This window comes from Coturnix japonica, chromosome 1 (assembly GCF_054131305.1).
Source record: "Coturnix japonica strain WE chromosome 1, WE-NBRP24, whole genome shotgun sequence".
Taxonomy (NCBI): Eukaryota; Metazoa; Chordata; class Aves; order Galliformes; family Phasianidae; genus Coturnix; species Coturnix japonica.
Window position 1 is genome coordinate 89738704 of NC_140663.1, and position 20779 is coordinate 89759482.

The 20779-nt window shown below is 40.0% G+C and overlaps 2 protein-coding genes across 14 annotated transcripts in view; both read left to right on the forward strand.

The window, feature by feature from the left end:
• Positions 1 to 2558: 2558 nt before the first annotated feature.
• On the forward strand, positions 2559 to 10503 carry RBM11 (RNA binding motif protein 11). 4 transcript variants are annotated; one of them, XM_085547432.1, is made up of 6 exons: positions 2559 to 2699; positions 4318 to 4507; positions 5926 to 6088; positions 6677 to 6755; positions 7523 to 7616; positions 9455 to 10503. In XM_085547432.1, the coding sequence occupies exons 2-6, from the start codon at positions 4439 to 4441 to the stop codon at positions 9785 to 9787; spliced, it is 738 nt and encodes a 245-aa protein (XP_085403558.1). In that variant the 5' UTR covers positions 2559 to 2699; positions 4318 to 4438; the 3' UTR covers positions 9788 to 10503. The 4 variants fall into 4 exon arrangements, with proteins under 4 accessions (XP_085403558.1, XP_015735738.1, XP_085403574.1 ...); XM_085547441.1 differs by lacking the exon at positions 2559 to 2699 and adding an exon at positions 2770 to 3008; XM_015880252.3 differs by lacking the exon at positions 4318 to 4507.
• An 830-nt stretch (positions 10504 to 11333) lies between these two features.
• The window catches only part of LOC107322334 (multidrug resistance-associated protein 1-like), a 33751-nt gene continuing 24305 nt past the window's right edge, over positions 11334 to 20779 (forward strand). For 2 of the 10 annotated variants that reach the window (XM_015880260.3, XM_015880269.3), the window contains exons 1-5: positions 11461 to 11598; positions 12692 to 12753; positions 16332 to 16473; positions 17503 to 17660; positions 18696 to 18873. In XM_015880260.3, coding sequence (XP_015735746.2) covers positions 11557 to 11598; positions 12692 to 12753; positions 16332 to 16473; positions 17503 to 17660; positions 18696 to 18873 — 582 coding nt within the window. In that variant the 5' untranslated portion in view covers positions 11461 to 11556. Of the gene's footprint in view, positions 11599 to 12691; positions 12754 to 16331; positions 16474 to 17502; positions 17661 to 18695; positions 18874 to 20779 lie in introns of all 10 variants that reach the window. The other 8 variants (XR_014946025.1, XR_014946024.1, XM_085547362.1 and 5 more) reach the window with 8 other exon arrangements.

The following is a 20779-nucleotide window of genomic DNA, read 5'->3' on the forward strand; positions in this document are numbered from 1 at the left end:
GGGTCCAGTGTGGGGCCATGAAGATGATCAAAAGACTGGAGTACCTCTCCTATGAACAAAGGTTGAAGGCGTTGGGCTTGTTTAGATTGGACAGAAGAAAGCTCCAGGGAGACTTAATTGCCACCTTCCACTACTAAAACGGAGCTTATAGGCAGGAAGAGAACTGTTTCTACATAGGCTGATAGTGATAGGACAGGGATGAATGGGAAATTTAGGTTAAATGTTAGGAAAAAATTCTTTACTCAGAGAGTGGTGAGGCACTGGCACAAGCTGTCCAGAAGGACTGTGGAGGCATTCAGTGCCAGGCTGGATGGAATCATGGGCAAGCCTGATCTATTGGCTGGCAACCCTGCTCAAGGAAGGGGGGTTGGAACTCAGTGATCTTTAAGGTCCCCTTCAACTTAAGCTATTTTATGATTCTATGATCTGCTGTATTTACATAAGAACCTGTCACTGATCTTAGAAGAAAATCTTATATATGCGCCTTTACATATAACTAGTGCCATTGTTCTTATACCTACACTTTGCTCTTTTACAAAATTAAGATCCTTCTAAGGTAAAATCCAGCTAACATGTCTGTTAAGTACTTTGCCTACATTGACAGAATCAATAAAATATCACCTACATTAATATAGCAACTAATGAAAAAGAATTTAACTTTTTAAAGTCCTCAGAAATAAAGATCTGGAAAAGTTTTCAGCACCAAATGAACACTCAGAAAATGCTGCAGTATCAATCAGCTTGTTGAACTAGTACTTGTGGGACAGACCACTGTCACATTTTGTTCACCAACAGTGACACTCACACCACTTGGAAATTCATGAATCTGAAGTACTGTTTACATAGTGGCTTCCACTGGCATCCCACTACCACAAATCCCACAAGAGGACGGTGAGCTTCAGATAACAAGTTCACAATCAGATGTGAGAGCCTTGAAGTTCAGGTGTTATTCATGCCTCTTCACTGCACATTCTGTACTATGCTTTTCTTGGGTTACATTCTTCTTGCATTAGAATTCATAGTTATCTGCTTCCAAAGTGGCCTGTGCAAACCACTTGAGGATCACTGCACTGTCTCGTAAGTACCCTGCATGAGTACCAGGAGCTCAGAAATGTAAAGGTAGTCCTCTCCTGAATGAACTGCAGTGCATTTGGGAGAGCCCACAGTCCATCAGTCATTATAAAAACCCAAAAGACTTTCCAAGTATTCAAACTAAAAAATACCTGTAAGCTTCATTTTATTGTGGTGCAAGACTGTTAGATTTACAGATAAGAAAACAGCACTCTTTGACTTCAGTTCCTTCCCCCCAAGATGCTGATAAAATAACAGCCAAAAATATTATGGAATCCTGGTATGGCTTTCAAAATTAAGATAAATTCTCATGCAAACTGTAACATCCTGATCTGCAGCTACATGTATTTCCCCTTCTACTGAATAATGCCCCAATCTTGGAAAACATTCTGAGAAGAACTCTGATTTCTCTTGTGAACCAAGGCAGTTCTCTGGAACAAATACTGACCCTCCTCTACCCGTGAGCTTTTGAGTGCTACTTCTTTCCGGGCAAGATTAAATAAAACTTGTTTTCTGCTAAAAATAACCAGCTATTAGCTGAGACCTGACAGGTCAGTAACAGAACCTTCATGAGAAATTAATGGTATTGAGGCAAAGCACACAGTCAAAGCTTGAGAAAAGAATAAACTCATTGAAAAGATTTCTTATGCTGCTGTCTGGAAATGTACTCCTTTGGAAAATGAAAGAAAAGAAAAACAAACAACAAAAAAACACCTTTAGAGATATGTACGGAATGCTATACTGCTGTATGTGTGTGCATGCTTGAAAGCTGATTGTAGCAATCAGATAAGGACCTGGCTGTACTGGTAGACTGGCAAGCCGGACATGAGCCAACAATGTGCCCTCACAGACCACAAAGTCAACTGCTTCCTGGGCTGCATCAAAAGAAGTATTGCCAGAAGGTTGAAAGGAGGTGATCCTGCCCCTCTGCTCTGCACTGGTGGGGCCTCACCTGGAATACTGCAGGCAGATGTGGCGTCTTGAGTACAGGAGAGACACAGATCTGTTGGAGGGTGTCTACAGGAGGACCACAAAAAGGATGGTTTCAAGGGATGGAAGACCTCTCCTGTGAAGACAGGGTGAGAGAGCTGGGGCTGTTCAGCCTGTGAAAGAGAAGGCTCTAGGGAGATCTGAGAGAAGCCTTTCTGTACCTAAAGAAGGACTGTAAGAAAGAGTGGGCTGGTCTCTTCGGCAGGAATAAGTCGTGATAAGACATGGGGAAATGATTTCAAACTGAAACAAGGAATATTTAGACTGGATATAAGGAAGAAGTTTTTTAAACACTTTATCAAGTCGATGACTAGACACTCGAGGACTTTAAACAGCATCTGAGCGTTCGCCCTAAATCCGGCGCAGCAAATGCAGTACCCACCGACCCCACAAGAGGTCAGGAGGAGCTTTTCAGGTTTATTTCAGCATGGCGAGGATCCCGTTGCCCAGCGACGAGCTGTCGTGCCGCCCTTTACGGCAGCGGGGCCCGTTCCCCCGTTCCGCCCTAGGCGACTCCCGGCGGCGGCAGCGCTGTCATGTCGGGGCCGGGGCGGGCGGGGGAGGCGGATCGGACGCTGTTCGTGGGGAACCTGGAGAGCCGCGTGCGGGAGGAGATCCTCTACGAACTCTTCCTGCAGGTGGCGGGCGGGACGTTGGGATGGGGCGGGGCGGTGGCCTGGAGGAGCCGCAGGGCAGCGGCCTCGGGCTGGGGGGCGGGCAGGGCTGGGCGGGGTAGTGCAGCGCCGGGTGGCACCTCGGTACTGTTGCTTTCCAGCGCCCAGCGCCTGTGGGAGCAGGGCGTGTTGTGGTCTGGCGTGCTCTGCAGCCCCTGGAAACCCAGAGTTGTGTTAGATGTTAGGGGGAAGTTATTCGCTGAGGGCGGTGAGGCGCTGGCACAGCTGCACGGAGAAACTGTGGTGCCCCATCCCTGGAGCCATCAAGGCCAGGTTAGATGAGGCCCTGGGCAGCCTGAGCTGGTGGGGGGCAGCTCTGCCTATGGCAGGGATTGGGGCTGGGTGGGCTTTAAGGGCCCTTCCAACCTAAACCAAATGGTTTTTGGGTAGGCTGTGGGGCATCCATTGCTCTAATCTTTGTGACAAAATGTCTTCTAATGCTTGAGATGATATTTTGTTCGTGGGATCCAAACTGTTCTCTCCCAAAACCTGAAAGACTTGCCTTAGGGATGGTCTATTTTAACACACTGACTTGGCTTCAGTTTTGATTTGCTATTAACAAAACATTTGACTAAGCAAGGCTTATTAATCCTAAAGTGGTAAGGAAAAGCAGGTGTGTGTGGCAAGGAGTATTGTGACATTAATGCAAGAGTCAAGCTGTAGAATGGATTGACAGCAGTGGATGATGATAAAGTATTTATCCTGGCCTGATCCAGTCAGCCTGTATCTAGCTCACACTGGGCAGTTCTGCCAACGGTGTGATGATACACTTGCTTCTGCTAACACTATTCCCAATCACAGAAATGCCTTCTAATGCATTTGCAAAATAAAGAGCATAAAAAAGAAGTAGGCAGACTGATCTGCTCCTTTGCTATTTCATTTACTAACCAGAACTATTTTCACTCACCATTTTTATTCCACCGATTAATGTGATATTCATCATCTTAAGTAGGTAAGGTATCAGCACGCTACTCTATTTGCATTGGAAAGCTTTTTTGCTTGGTATATTCCAGCCTTGTAGCCTTTTAGCTTCTTCAGTTTCTTACTAACTTTAAGGTTTTAACTTTTCCCTAAAATTATGTAAGAAACAGTCATTTGTTTCTTATTTTCTGAACAGTGTCCCTGTTTCCAACAGTAAACAGTATTCTGTGGTGAAGCTGTAAAAGCTCGGTTAAAAATGCTCAAGTTACCAGGAGACATGAGTAATTTACCATACAAATCATGGCACAAAAGAGATGAGAACAGTTGTGTGAAACTGCATTCTGAGGGCAAATCTGTTTAATCTGCTTCCCTTACCCAAATGTTAAATTTATCTGGGTATTCAGATCATGCCAATAACACCTACTTAACTTTTATCTTCTCTTCATCTTGTTCTCACTCATGTTTCTCTGTTTTTTGCTGTAATAGCACATGCTTCTTCCTGAAGTATTTTCCTTTCTTGAAAAGTACGCAGATCTATATTCTTGATGTAGTACAGCCCTAAAAATGGACTCTTGAGCTGTAGCTTTCCCCTCATTAAACTAGGATAAAATACCTGTTGTTAGTACTTCTAAACTCTTAATATTTTTTTGTTTATGAACAGGAAGACTACATATGTAAGACTGATCTTCAAAGTGCTTGAGCTTGTTGCTTCTAGTGCTGTTACTCCTAGTTCTTGAAGATCCAGACCTCCTCATTAGGCAAATAATCCGAAGACTGGATATATGCCATTTTCAGAAAAACTGCAGTGTAGTGCAGAACAACAACAGAAAAATGCCTTAGAGCCAACTCAGGTAAAACCAACAGTGTTCAGAATGTCACTGAAATCCCCTCTTAAAACACAAACAGACAACAAAAAAAAACCCAACACACCAAATCTGAAGATACTTGGAAAGACGAAATCAAGGTATTGAAGATACTCTGCGCAAGTCAAACTAGGTAGTATCTGTTGCTATATGGCCTGATCCTCTTTCTGCACCAATAAAACAAAATGATACATTATTTTTGATTCTTTGTCTGTATAGCTCTTCTGCTTTCACCAAGGTTGAGGTGTGAGGCAGAAATGTTTTTTCATGTTTCAGCAAGAGCATTTTATTTAAGTGATGGCAGAAGCGTACAACAATCAAATGTTATCACAGATGACCGTCCTTAATATCCTCAATCTAACATCACAATGGCTAGGATCAAGGAAGATGGCTCCCAATCATCACTATTTAGTTAACATGTTTTTGCCTAAAGCTGTAGTTTACTTGATGTTCATATGGTAACAATAGTAGTAGTGTTGTAATGCTGAGTGCTGCTTTTTGATTCAGGGCAGTGAATTCTCCATCTACGATGGTAATTTATGCATTCAGATATTTTGTCACTGTATCTGAGGAATGTTGGTATTTGCTATGAAAATAACAATTTATTTGAAAATGGAGCCAGCATTACTGCTTTAATTTGGTTCTTCTAGAAGTATTGGGCAAGGATTGTAATGGTGCATGTAGGCAGAGATGGAACTTCTTTTCAATGAAGATATGTTGTGGTATATTCTGATCTGGAAGGGAAACATAAGGCTTATCCAGTCCAAACAGAGCAACCTTAAGGGGGATGAGGGGTGGTTCTGTTCCCTGGTTTATGTGTTTCTGTTTGTTTGTTTTTCTTGGTCAGTAACAGTACATTATATCTGCTTAGAGTCTCTTGATTCCTTGTCACACATTTGTGACAGGGCTAGGTAGTATAGAAAAACAGATTTTTTTGTGGTTCCAGAAGAACTGTTCTCTATTTGAGATTCCTTTCCAACAGTTTTGGTGCTTCCCACTTCTGTTTTCCTTAAATTGCTAGAATCAGATTAATGGATTACTTTGGTTTTACACAGCTGGTATAATCAATTTGTACAGTTGTGTTAACTATGCCAGAAATTCTGTAATGGTTGTAATAGAAACTGTACATGCATGAGTTGACCTCTGTTACGTAGACAAAGGAACCTAATACTCCTTCTTGTCATAAATATCTTTTAAAAATAATCTGATTATTAAAGTAGAATTAATCACCCATGGGCTGATGGTTGGTTGCAGTCTTAATGTTTGTAGGGCTGTTTTTTGTTTTGTAAATGCTCAGAATTTGAGAGATTTTTATAATGAAGTAAAGAATCTTATACTTGAGAAACACTGTTTCTGACTATGGCAACACATGTAATTATGAAATGATAAACTGTGATTTCTTCCAGGCCGGACCATTAACCAAAGTGACAATTTGTAAAGACAAGGAAGGAAAACCCAAGTCTTTTGGATTTGTCTGCTTTAAGCACAGAGAATCAGTGCCTTATGCAATAGCTTTGCTGAATGGAATCCGTTTGTACGGAAGACCAATTAAAGTTCGGTATCGGTTTGGTAGGTTTAGCAGTCACAATGATTACTTAAGTCTTTTTCTAAAGTCTTTCTTTGAAGTATTTTTTCTGAAATTACTAGTTTTTAATCCTACTGATTAGGATTAGTTTTATTTTAACTGGAAGAGAGTGTGGTAAGGAAAGCACAGCCAAATCAAATTCTTATTCTTCATTTTATGTTTATGCAAACAAACCTTCTGGAATGCTAGTGATTAGGCAGTATTTCCACTCCAAACATTGACTTGTTCCTGATCTGCATTGTGTCACTCCTTACCTAGAAGGCTGTACAGAGCAATTGTTTAAGTAAAAATGGCTGATGTTCCTGGAATCAGAAGCAATGGAAACAATTCTGTTCCTGATTATTGAAGAGTCCTGATTTATGTTTCTGTAAGTGGCTGAGTATAAATGAAAGAGGAACATTTTGAAGTGGTTCATTGATGGTATAGATTGTCTGTCATAAAGTGATACCTTTCCACTATATGCCAACATTGATATACTAGCACAGTACAGGTAACAAAATACTTTCTGAGTTTTAACTTGTTAATCAAACAGTCAAAACTGAACAGTCATTAGAGTCTTGTCTTATTTACAGGGAGTTCACATTCTTCAGAACTGAACAGCCCAACACATGGTTTTGAGAACTATATTGACTCATATTCACCTTCGTATAGGTAACAAAGACTTCCAGTGAATGATTGTATGATTGTAATTAAAAAATGTTTAAATGTAGTAGATACAGTAAAACGATCTTTAAGCTCTTCGTTAACACAGCAGTTGTGCACTTTAATTGCATTTGTACTGATGTCTCACAGTGGGTTTTAGTTAATGTTTAGTTGTTTAGCTTGCTAGGGGTTCAGTTAGTTACATTCCAAATCCTGTTTATTTTTGCAAGATACAGGAATGTGGAAAAAAAAAATGGCATTCTATGGTGTTTGTACTAGCAATGTTTGCAGTTCTCAGAGGAGAAGAAAATCTGGCACTTGAGATAATGATTGACTACTACTCCATTTAGTTTACTTCCTATGTGTATATATACAAGCAAATGTCATGCGTGCATGAGTGTACAGGTAGGACCTGTACCCACTGTTGTAACAGAATTGTGAACATCCCAGTTTTGATGCTTTAGCATCTCAGATTCTGGTGGGTTTTTTGGCTATTTTTTGCAAGTGTTACAGAACTCTTTGTGGAAACTAAAATCCAGAACTCTTTTGAGTCTGCAGTGCATGCCAGGATTACTTGTTAACTTGAGTCTTTGGAAGTGTTTTCCTTGTTTCATTTATCTATCTATCTATTCGTTTATTTTTGTGGAAGTCACATTGTTAATATCTCTATTTTTCTCTTGAATGCACTCATTATAGCCCAGGAGCTGAGTCTCAGCACTCTATGAGGTACTATTTGTTAAAAGCCTAGTTGTTGTATGTTTTCCTGTTTTTCCTAGGTATCAAGAGCCTTATGGAAATCCTCCATTTCCTGTTACTCCTTTCCCAATGAACAACTGTTTACCTCAGGAACAGTCCGTTTTTCAGAAGATGGTGAGTTTGTGATAAATGTTAAATGGAAGTTAAAAATAGGTGAACTTACTAATGAAGTTGAAGGTAATCTTGCAAACAAATGCTTATTTGTTGATTCAAAACTTGGCTTGTGCTGCAAAATTTCATTCTATTAGGTCTGTTTATCACTTCAGATATCAGTCAAACCAGACTCTTTTCTTACTGCAGGAACATATTGAAAGTGTAAGTTAGACTCTATAGTGTTTCAAATCAAATGTCCTTGGTGAGACAGGCTAACATAGTAAAATTAGAGCCATGCAAGCAATAACTTCTTCATATACAACTATTTCAGTAAGGGAGCCTCTTAGCTCTACTACTCACTTCAAATATGCCTAGCAGAATTTTGAAGTTTAGTTCTGTCCTAAGATCAAACGTGACACTTCCCCAGCAAATCACCACTGCCAATATGAGTAACAAGCTATGGCAACTGCAGTTTGATTTTTCCAGCCTGAAACGTTTCATGTCTCTGCACTTCTCACACTGATTTTTTACACTCATTGCAGTAAGACAGTGAGAACTCACATTCTCACTGGTAAGTGAACTAGTCTCCCCATCTTCTGGGTAAAACATAGCATCAAACATATTGTGGAACTTCTGAATCTAATGAGTGTGAAAGGGTAGGATGGAGGAAACCAAACATTTAACATGAGATACTGACTCTGGACAGCCCTGCTGCTGCCCAGTCTAAGTGGGGAAAAGTCCAGCCCTATGTAGCTGTAGAATGTGTGAACTCTGTTATCTCTAGTGGCTGCTATCTGGGCAGGAAAACACACTGATCTAGTGGTGAACTCCATCCTCTTTTCCCAGGCTCTGCCCTCAGAAGATCTGGTGCTTGCACAAACCTTCCTATCCCTTCCACTATGTTTGGATGCTTTTTTGAGGGAACCATGTCCATCACTATGCCCACTGTCAAATCCATTTTACAGTAACAATGCAGTATGAAAATGCTGAGACCAAGTTCTTAGAAGTTAGCACTAACTTCTCAGCACTAACTCCATCCCTAGAAAAGACAGTATTGCATCAGGAGCAGAGGTTGTTTCAGCTTCAGCGTCCACATGTATGTCTTTACACATTTATGTCACCTTTAGGTTGGTTATCCAAATAAGTTACTTGAGAGGCTTTCTTTTGAACACAAGGACATAACTCCCACACCTTCCACATGCTTCCCTTTTCTGGTTACTACCAGTCAGTAGAAAGCTGCTCTTTCTCCTTGGACGTATTTAACTGCATTCCTGTATGTGGACAGTACATTTTATATAAGCTGCTCCATAAGTAAAACCTCCTGTTTATTTCCATGGAAACAATAATAAATACAAAGAGCACCACAGTGCTATTTGATAGAGCAAATTCTCAGCTACCAAACATGGTCACCAACATTACCTACACTTTTTTTGCCAGAGACAAACTAGAGCCTGCGTGCTGCATTTGTACTGGTGGAGGTGACCCACTGTCACCAGTGATGAAACATCACCCACCTCCTCACTGTGCTCACAGCCACTGTTTTATCTCTGTGAACACTCAGTAAGCATCAATGGATGTCAGTGGGTGATGTTTTTTTTCTTCATGGAGGAATTCAGTAACACACTTATGCTTCACATGCACTTCTGCGTAGGATGCCGTTCTGTCAGACTGCTCTTCCTCTGCCATCTGTCATGCTAGTAGTTGATCTAATAAAATAATAAGCTTTACTTTTAAACCTTGCTATTTTATTACAACTTTGCTATCAGTATTTTCGGGGTAAAAGCTGTAATGCATGTGAAATAAAACTCTTCAAAAGTTTCTCTTTATGGTATTAACAACTCAGGTTTGTATTTCTCTAGATGAACCATTTTTTAGAACAGCAATACACAGTTCACAGTCCAGTGGGTCAGCAATTTCCTTACTACCAGATGACTCTGCCGCTGCCTTCAAGCTTATCCATTCCTCCCTATCAGAATCAAGCTGCAAATTTTAAGTCTGGGCAGAGTTCTTTTGAGTTGGCCGTGCCACATTCGAGTGATGGCAAAGTGTACCAGCTGGACGAAAGCGCCTCTAAAAGAAAGAGAGAACAGCAAAGTTGTGACAGCGACACTAGTACTGAAGATGACAGAATGAGACAAAGAGATCACGACCAAAAATACAATAAGTGCAAAGCCAAGAAAAAAAGGCATTAAGACTGTAAAACTGGATTATTTTTAGTTATATTTTCTATTTTTGTTTGAGAGAAATTCTCTCATCGTTGCACTTTATAACAAGAGGAATGTACAAGACTCAATTTTGAAATACGTGTAAAGTATGCTGATACTTTATTTAACCTCAACCAAATAAAAGAAGAAAGTATTTTAATGTATAGGAATCATTTTAAACGATACAATTTTTTCCTGTGGAAGGAAAAAAAAGTCGGAATTTGTGCTTCTGTTTTCCAAAAATTACAAAAATCTGTAATGTTGCTAATTTAGAACCTTTGTGAAAGTGTATCCTTTGAGCCACTCATAAAGCCTACCTAGCACTTCCACCGCTTATGGAATTCACTTTTGGGACGGCTTTAAGAATTCTCTGGAGCTGCTGAACAAGTGAGCGGGATAGAAGTTCTAAGCGCCCAGTAGTGAATGCAAGGTAAAAAAAAGGTCATTTGCAGTAACTACAAGACTTACGTAATGCATCAGTTCTCAAACTGATGTACTTTCTCATTATGATGTGTTCTGACTAGAACTGCATACACATATGTTGTAGTAGGCGTGCACGAACACTTGGGCTGTGATGTGATGAGACCTCCCCTGCTCTGTGTTTGGGTAATATTAATGCATAGCTTAAGGGGCGCAGATGAAGTAGAGCCTGTATATAAACAAACACCATGAGGTAATAAACGCCATTTTTTTACTGCTCACCACACTGGTGTCTGTATGCAGTTATTGGTCCTGACCTGGTGATTGGTCAGTTACGCAAAGCAGAGCATGAAGAACATGTAGCCCCAGTTCTATACACATACATATGTGGATCTTTCTATAAACTCACTCTCCAGTGCTCTATTTGCTTATTGGAGACTCCAATCATTAGTTGTAACAAATGGATGAAAAATAACAGGTCCTCTGTTACAGTTCTAAATGGTAAGTTGAAAACAAGCATCTATGGAGTTAATGCTACCTCCTAAGAACAAAGTTCCTCTCTTGTTTCAGAGGAAGAATAAAGTGTCTCCTATCACAGTGAATCAAGAGGAAGGTTTAGGTCAGATGTCAGGGAGAAGTTCTTTACTGTGAGAGTGGTGAGGTGCTGAAACAGGCTGCTCAGAGTGGTTGTGGGTGCTCCATCCCTGGAGGTGTTCAAGGCCAGATTGGATGGGGCCCTGGGCAGCCTGGTCTAATATTAGACAGGAGGTTGGTGGCCCTGCCTATGACAGGGGGATTGGTACTTGATGATCCTTGGGGTCCCTTCCAACCCAAGCCATTATGTGATTCTATGATTCTTAGGTTACTGCTATAGCACCATGATATGGCATGCTTAAAATATTACTAGCAACTGAATTTAACTATTTCTAGAAGGAACTTCTTTCTAGAGCTTATGAGTTCAAGCCTTAAATAGATTTATACCGTATGCATTGAGAAACCTGTGAAGTGCCCAACCACACCAACACCTGCCCCTTCATCTTTCTTTCCCCCACCAGCAATTAGGACTAAGCGACGCAGATGTGATCTCCCATCTACTGCAAAATAGTGATGATATTATACCAGTATCTCAAAAGATGTTACAACAATGGAAAACCTCCACGAGTAAAATACATCAGATTGCTTTAGAGAAACACAGATCTCACGCAGAGCATCACTACAACTGTGCGGGTCCCGCTGTGGGGAGGGCGCGGCCGGGAGACGGGGCGGGCACCGCTGGCTACGATACCCGGGGGAGGAGGCCGTACCGCCTTCCCACGCCTCGGCTGAGTAGCACGGCCATGGCCGGCTTCTTCGGGCGCCCGAGCCCGGCAGGAGGGAAGGTAGGGCCATATGGGGTGAAGGAGAAGGAGGCGGCATTGTGAGATGTCCTGGCGGCCTGGGCTGGGCGGGCGGGTGGGTTTGCTGCGGGGGAGCTGTAGTGGAGGGCGATAAGGGCGGCGGGGTGCGCGATATTTACATCAGGGACACGCGCGTGTGTGCTTACTGCTTAGGTTATCGTTTTGAGGTCGTTTGTTTTGTTTTGATTTTTATTTATTTATTTTTCCCCACTGAAAGCACGAAAAAAAAATTGGGAAAAAAAAGTCAGAGCACCAGCAGCACCTAATAGGTGTTTTTTTAACACCACCTACCGAATGAGAACCGTAATTGCATCTCTTGTTAGCGACTGGCTTTTTTAAGGTGTTGCTGAATTCCTTAGCAACGGGACTCACGCCTTGGAGCTGCGTGAGTCTATCCTGGCACGCATTCGGGTTTCTCGAGAGGTGTGGGAGAGCCCAGACATGTTTCCCTTCCATACGTGTTTTCCTTTATCCACAATGAGGTAGGAAATAAGCAGCAGTCTGCACAGTGCACTTAGAAGTACTGCATCCCTTACTGCCTGAAAGGAGGTTGCTGCTCTTCAGGTATTAGCAATTGATTACTTCCAACAGCCAGGTTTTCAACAGGGGGGAGGAAATCCACGAGCTTTTAGCTGTCAGAATTGTGCATCTTGGACATGCTTTGCTGTTGGTGTAGTATTTCCAGAGTGTGCATAAACAGTACAAAACCAAGCTAAGGTGGTGGTTAGTCATTCTCTCAGCACAGTAAGTCCATACATCTCTCATTCATCATGTCTTTTGGTGGGTAAAAAATATAAGTGTTATAGCTTACAATTAAATATCTCCTGAGAACAACTGAGTATCTCCTGGGAAGGATTAAAGAATAACAGGAGGAAAAAAAATCTTTAGTATTTCAAGTAACATTCATAATTTTTCCCTTTTTTATCACTTTTCTTTCTTTCTTTCTTTCTTTCTTTCTTTCTTTCTTTCTTTCTTTCTTTCTTTCTTTCTTTCTTTCTTTCTTTCTTTCTTTCTTTTTCTTCCTTTTTTTTTTTTTTTTTTTGTTTTTTGTTGTTTTTTTTTTTTTTAATAACAGAAATGCAGCCCAGAAGAAAATGTTTCTTGTTTCAGTAAATTAACATATTCCTGGTTTAGCAGGTAAGAATTCGGTAAATAGCTTGTTGATTTTTACTGCTCACTCAGTACAAGGGCACACACATTTCACCCCATCATTCAGGCTGGATCTGTAGCCTGCGGCCACAACTGCTGTTATCTTATTGTATTAAAATCAAAGGTAATGGTTTTTAGGGATCATACTCAAATATTTTATAGAATACTATTTTATGTACATATAATTTATATATAATGGATAATATTAATAGTTGCTTTTAATGTTATTTAGTATCATTATTTAAAACATGATTTTTTGATAGTTGGAATCAGTATTCTTTTCACAATGGAAGCTACTTTTAGACAACAGGATTTAAACAGCCAAATTAGGCTTTCCTTTTTGATTTGTTACTTTTATTTTACTAAAATTTGGTAATAGACATAAATAAATAAAGGCTTTCTTTGTGCTTGATGCAGCAAAAAAAGAATTTGCTATATCTCCAGGAACAAATATTCAGTATTTCATTTCAGTACATTTACAAAGTAGCCAATGTTATACTTGTTTTTCTCTCTCTTACATGTCGGGCCAAATGCCATTACTCTAGAACACTTGTTCAAAAACATCAGTAGAGTCTCTCTGCTTTTGGAAGTTCTTTCACTCAAAAACAGGATCTGAAAGTTCAGCTATATCAGCTTCCTGTCACTTAGTGTTTTGGATGGTAGTTGAAACAGTCTCATGTGTTATGTCTTGTGACCATTTGTAACATTTTTCTTATTCCTTTAAAATCATTTGAACCAGACCCACATGAAAACAGTAATTGAGAAAAAAACTATTTTGTGTATCATAACTATTTCTTGCTTTATTCAACATTGTTAATTTTAAGCAAAAGCTGAAAATGGTACCTGTACTTTATAAGCTGAGACTGAAAGAATCAGACTGCTCTGAGTGTAATAAGTTAACTCCAACAGGGACAGAGTTTAGGAGTTCAGCCATTTTCCAAGTAGCCATGTTTTGTATCAGTCATTAATCATTCCAATTAATGTTGGAAAAAAGCCTGTAAGGTAATCTGGTCCAACTATCAACTTACCACCAATATTGTGTGCTACACCATATCTCTAAATACCACATCTAGTTTTTTTTACTCTAGCCAGCAGTGCGCTCTGGCAGCCCGGAAAGCAAATGGGATCCTGGGCTCCATCAGGAGAGGGGTGGTCAGCAGGGATAGGGAGGTGATCATCCCTCTCTACTCTGCTCTTGTGAGGCCCCATCTGGAGTACTGTGTCCAGGTGTGGAGTCCTCAGTACAAAAAAGATATGGAGATTTTGGAAAGGGTCCAGAGGAGGGCCACAAAGATGATCAGGGGGCTGGAGCACCTCCCCTATGAGGACAGGCTGAGGGAGTTGGGTTTGTTCAGCCTGGAGAAGAGAAGGTTGCGAGGTGACCTCATTGCAGCCTTTCAATACCTGAAGGGAACTTACTCCCAGGAGGGGAGTAAACTCTTCGAAAGGGCTGATAATAGCAGGACTAGGGGAAATGGTTTTAAGTTGAAGGAGGGAAGATTTAGGTTGGATGTTAGGGGAAAGTTCTTTACTAGAAGGGTGGTTAGGTCCTGGAACAGGCTGCCCAGTGAGGTTGTGGATGCCCCGTCCTTGGAGGTGTTCAAGACCAGGTTGGACGGGGCCCTGGGCAACCTGATCTAGTAAATGTGTATGTTTGGTGGCCCTGCTAGGCAGGGGGGTTGGAACTACATGATCCTTGAGGTCCCTTCCAACCCGGGTAATTCTGTGATTCTGTGTGATTCTGTGATTCTGTGATCTACATGTTGCTTTAATGTCTCCAGGGACGGTGACTCCACCACCTCCCTGGGCAGCCCATTCCTGTGCTTGACCACCCTTTCTGAGAAGACATTTTTCCTAATACCCAGCCTGAACCTCCTCTGGTGCGAGTTGAAGCCTTTACTTCTCATCACTGATTACCAGAAGAGGCTGACCCCCACCTTGCTACAACCTCCTTTTAGATTGTTGTAGAGAGCAATAATGTCTCCCCTGTGCCTCCTCCAGACTTCCTCCTAGTTTGCTCAGCTGCTCCCCGTAAGACTTGTGCTACAGACCACTCACTAGTTTCATTTCCCTTCTCTGGACATGCTCCTGGGCATGTCTTTTTTTGTAGTGAAGAGCCCAAAACTGTGCACAGTACTCGAGGTACTCAGTTCCCTCATACAGATTGTTTGTAAAGATATTAAACAGGACTAGCCTGGGTACCAACCCCTGAGGAACACCACTTGTGACTGGCCGCCAGCTGGATTTAACTCTGTTCAAAATCATTCACCAGTTCTTGCATTCTACCTCATGTAAAAGTATGTAGTATAATGTGTGCGGCATGTTCAAATGTTATTTGTTCATTGTGTCACAGTGTTAACCAAAGCATCCAAGCTGGCATATCTCATGTGGTTTTTAACCACTTGTATGATATTTAATGAAAGATGGAAGGAAATATGATTTCAGATGGGGCTTGCTTCACTATGAAGTAGTTAATGGATGCAGTCACACTAATAGTGTAAATATTAGGTATGGTCATTCTTCCCAAACAGAAGCAAACACAAGCAATAAATTGTTAAATATAAACTTGTCCCCTGCTTTGGGGGACACATCTGGATAGTAAAGAACACTCCCACTTGAATTTTGTTACTAAAGTCTTTCTGAATCTTATTTTTCATCCTCTGTTAAGCACAATGGCACATGTGTTAGTGTGAAGCCCAGCACTGGCAGAGAGGTATGCATTGAGAGTGCACTCCTGAGAAGGTGGACTTTGCATCTGCATTTCAGCTGTCAGAGAGAAGTTCCCAGCAGCATAAAGCCATTAGTGCTGCCACTGTCAGACACACCTGTATCCATGCATGTGTCTCTTGTTGCTTCTTAGGCGTTTAGGGCTTTCTCTGAGGTGAACGACATTGTCAACATAAGTCTCCTTGCATTTTTCCCACCTCAGAAATGGGACATTGATTTTCTTTGAGTTCTCTAATCATCTCTAAACATCATCTATTACTCTTCAAAACAGAGTTCCTGTAGGTTCAGTGTATTCATCACCCCTATTTTGCCACTTTCAAGAACAATTTCACATCTGTTTTAACAAATAAGTGAATAACAGCACTTTGCTGAAACAAAACATGTGAAGATCTCCAGTAAGGAAACTTCCATCATATTCGTGCTGAAACCCAGTACTTTAAGGTTGTTACCTTGGTTAAAAATGAGTTGTGACATGATGCAGTCAGATGATTTATTAATTTACTAAAACTGAGTGTTTTATTTCCAGATAGTAACTGGGAAGCGATGCTACACAAGTTTATTCATTAGATACTGTATTTTCAGGTGGAAAGGTGGGAGAGTAGAAATGTAAACAGACTTTGAAAGTAGAAAGTTCCCTCAGAGTTCAGGTGTGACAGTGTGTTTGAGCTCTTCATATGTCAGGTCAATTTCAGTTTTCAGGATTGTCTATTATTTTGAATATAGATTGTACTTAAATGCCCCAAATGATATCATTAACTTTCTGAATTACTGTTTTGGATTGCTTAGTGTGCTATATTTCATGCTGTATAAACTCATACTTATTTTTTTTTTTTTTTCAGACTAATATCTATAGGCTATAAAAAGCCTCTGGAGAGAGATGACCTGTTTGAACTGAATGAAAGTGATTCACCATACAGTGTGGGTCCTAGCTTTGAAAAGCAATGGAGAAAAGAAATCCAGAAGTCTTCTGCGGGCTTGACGGTAGTGAGAATACTGAGAATAGGCAAAATAATTTTCTAAATTTAAAGGGCCTAGAAGCTAGAGATAATTTTTTAAATTCCTATTTTTTGTTGAACAGACTACTTGTAAATTGCACTAATGTGGTAACAAGAATTTTCTTAGTTATACAAATCCAAGCATATCCCTTGCAAAAACAAAACAAACACATTTTAACATGTCAAGTGGTGTGGAAATTACCACAACTTTTGCTTTGTTGATTAAGCACCATCTATTTTAAATGTCTTACTGCTTGTTTTATCTTTACTTCTGTATGTCTGGTGTTTAGTGAAATCCATTATCGGCTTGTTCACCAGTGGGTGCTCTGACCTGGAGAACGCATGAAAGCTTCAGTTTCTTTTAATTTCATCAATATTGAGTCTTACAAATATTTTGATTGTTTTGTTTGAGTGATTTTCATATAAAGACTTGCCGTTTTCAGTCAGTTGTTCTTCCGTTATTGATGCGAAAGTACACTAACTGCTGCACAATGCTAGGATATTGACAGGAGAGAGAGCTTAACCTGTAAATCCAGTAAGAGTATAACTTTTATTTTTGAATTACTGAGAAGAGGGCTGCTCTTGCAGTCTGTCTTTACAGTAACTCTTGAGTATTTCTCATCTATTTCTAGTCTTGTGTTTTCTTCTACTGTTGAGATATCTATTGAAGCACTTTCTACTGAAGAAATCAAAAGCACTTTTCATTAAGGATTATTTTTAATTCATTAAGGATAAATTATCATACTAATTAATATTGTTATCCACATAGTCTGTAAAAAATATTCTGTCCTTCATTATTGTGTTAAGAGCAGCTAAAGCTTTTTTTTGAGCCAGACTTAATAAAACCAAAGTTCATTTCTTACCCCAAAACTATTCTTCTGTTCTGATTGCTAGAAATGCCCTTCAGAACAGTAATATAATAATGGCTTTAAGCAGACATGTATTTAATAATCATATGTGTTTTAGTGGGGCAAAATGATTTCCTAATTCTGTACATATTCTTGTAATCTTGCAGGATTCTTATATTGAAAGAATGCTATTTAAGTCAAGAAGTTTCTATAAACAGTCTTTGATTTTTCCACTGTGGCAAACATTTAAGTTTTCATTGCTCAAAGTTGCACTTTTAAAAGCTTCAGCTGACATTCTGGCTTTCATGAGTCCACAAATAATGAAGTAAGTTTTTGATGCATTTCACCTTACATTCAGAGAGCAATAGTAAAAGTAAAGCTGTAGTGTCAGCAATATCAAAGCCAAACTGAACAGCTTAGAGGTAATGATTGGGTGGGCTCTTTGTTGGGGTTTGGTTGGTTGGTTGTTTTTCAGTGATTATTTGCAAATTATCCTAGTGAAGAAAAGTTCAAAGAGATCAGGAATTTCTTGGTCAAACAGTTAAGACAAAAGCAGTATAAGACAAAAAAAGTAAAGATATGCAACTTTTCTGCTTTTTGCCAATATTTTTGGATCTCTGTTTTTCAGCAAAACATTTAAAAATATGTTCATACGTACAGTTTCAACATTTCAGGGAAAACTGTGGCAACTCGGCTGTAACGTTATTGGTAACATAAGGTAGATGGAGGTCATCTTTAGGTATTTTCTTAGCATAGAGGTGTTAAGAATTCTTCAAAAAAAATGGTAATGGACAGAAATATTGTTTACCTCCATACTACATTCCGTGTCACTGTAATTTGTTGTATCCTGGGATGTTAAGCAAAATTGTTGACCGTGTTTGAGAGACAAAGACTGTTTGTAAGACCCGTTTGAAGATACTGTGGTTGTTGGTTATTTAAAACAATCTTTTACTAGTGCCAAAAGAAGGATTAATTTTCCTTAAGATTTTTTTTCTCTGTCTCACTTTGGTGGTTGGTATTAGCAGTTTTTGTGACTATAAGCATCTAATTAAAATGTTTCTCTTTTTTTTTTTTTTTTTTTTTGCCATTCTTTATTTGTACTGCATTCTCTGTGAAGTCAGTCAGCAGTAGCTGATTAATTTGTAGAGTAGTGTCTGAGAATCACTTCTAGGGTAACAAATCAGAAAGCACAGATAAGAACTATAATTTTTAATGTGGTTTTCTTCATGACCTTCTACCATACCTGGGTGCAAAATGGGCTTAATTAAGCAAGTTGCCGGTATGTCCCTTAATTGAATGTTTTACTGTCAGATGTTGACTGCGTGTGCAGAATTCTAAATTTATTTTGCTTCCTTTTCAGATCATTGATAACTGTAAGTGAAAATCATACAAGTTCACATGGGAGTCGATATGGCTATGCTATTGCTCTGTTTTTTGTAGTTCTCTCGCAGACTCTCCTACATCAACTATACCAGCGTAACAACATGCTTACTGCTGTCAAAATCAAGACTGCTGTTGTTGGCCTGATATACAAGAAGGTGATAAAGTCTTCTGATTTTCTCCCACAGCAAAAATTTAAAATAATTACTCGGTGTTTAAAGATAATGTATTTATCAGTATGATCAGAACCCAAGATATTACAAACTGGCAACAGGCTAACAGATTGTCTTCGTATTTTGACAATTGCTTGTTTAAGAATTTGGAATTTCAACAGTGTTTCTACTGTATGGCTCTAATGGAATGGCTTGGGTTGGAAGGCCCTCCAAGGATCATCAAGTTCCAACCCCCAGCAACAGGCAGAGTCAGGAACCTCCAGATCTGGTACTAGACCAGGCTGCCCAGGGCCCCATCCAACCTGGTCTTGAACACCTCCAGGGATGGAGCATCCACAGCCTCTTTGGGCAGCCTGTTCCAGCACCTCACCATTCTCTCTGTAAAGAAATTCCCCCTGACATCTGACCTAAACCTTCCCTCTTTGATCTTAAAATTATTCCTCTTTGTCCTATAACTCTCTACCCTTGTGAAAGGTTGATTCCCCTCTTCTTCATAAAAACACTTTTTAAATACTGGAAGGCTTCAATTAGGTCTCATCGTAGTCTTCTCCAGGCTGAGCAAGCTCTCTCAGCCTGTCTTCATAGGGGAGGTGCTCCATCCCTCTGATCATCTTCATGGCTCTTCTCTGGGCCCTCCCGAGCAGCTCCACATCTTTCCTGTATGGGGGTACCAGACCTGGAAGCAGTACTCCAGATGGGGCTCCACAAGTGCAGAGTGGAGAGGGACAATCACCTCCCTGTTCCTGCTGGCCACCCCTCTTCTGTGTGAGTCCAGGATACCACTGGCCTTCCAAGATGCAATAGCACAATGGTGTTAGTGAAATACTTTTATTTAATCATGCGATTAAATACTTTTGTCAGCCACCTATGCAGAGATAATGTTGGGCAGATAATGCAGAAACTGAACTCTTCCTGGTTTTGATAGATTTGGACTGGATATAAGGAAGCAGTTTCTCGTGGTGAGGATGGTGAGATACTGGAACAGGCTGCCTAGGGAAATTGTCTGCGACTCATCACTGGAGATATTCAGTGTTGGGTTCAACAGGGTTTTAAGCAGTCTTATCTATTGAGAGATGTCACTGCCCATGGCAGTGAGGAGGACTAGGTCATTTTTAAGCATCTCAGACAGTTGTAGGATTCTGTGATCATGAGTTAATCTTCCCAAATTTTTTAATGAACTAGGAGAGCATGTTAGGCTGGATAGACAGGAAAAAAGCAAGGACATATATGATCACTGTTTTTATTATGTAGCACAGGCAAATACAAGAAACCGTAGTTTGCCTCTTTGTTTTCTGTAAAGGCCATTTTTTGTCCCCCTAATTTTGGAAAAAACAATTTTCAGTTGACCAGTAAGCAGTAGGTTACTGTGGAAATCTCTGTATTGCTTGTCCCACCCTCAATAAGATGATTTGGGTGGCGTAGTTACTAGCAGGGAGTGATACAGGTGTTAATGATGTAAAATTGAAAATAACTATGTGTGATCAACAAAACATTCAAGCATTTATTATACCACTAATAGTGTATGAGATGAAGCTGTTTTCTCAGTGCTAAACCTTTGCTTTATTATAAATATGATGCACTGGAATTTGTACTGCAATATTTGACTATGAAGCAAGAGTCAGGGAAGATGAGACACAATCCAGATCTGAAATAAATAACATTTATTTGTCAATTTAAATTTAAATTTTAAATAATCTTTTAGATTATCTCTTTCTCTCAAATAGATTTAACAAGTCTTTTGGTATAGACTTCTCAGGTGTTTTCTGAACCAGTATACGATGTCTTGCTTTTTAACTGCAACTCAGGAAAACAGGGAAATTAATTCGTTCATGTCAAATATGAGAGTATGTCTGTGTGTCATGTCATTAGCAAGGGAATAGCATGAGGCTCC

Excerpts from the sequence above, each read along its gene's own strand:
- RBM11 (XM_015880252.3), top strand. The coding sequence starts at position 2,598 with ATGTCGGGGCCGGGGCGGGCGGGGGAGGCGGATCGGACGCTGTTCGTG. Across the intron at positions 2,700-5,925 it reads TCTACGAACTCTTCCTGCAG|GCCGGACCATTAACCAAAGT; the intron begins GTGGCGGGCGGG and ends GATTTCTTCCAG. Across the intron at positions 6,756-7,522 it reads TCATATTCACCTTCGTATAG|GTATCAAGAGCCTTATGGAA; the intron begins GTAACAAAGACT and ends TGTTTTTCCTAG.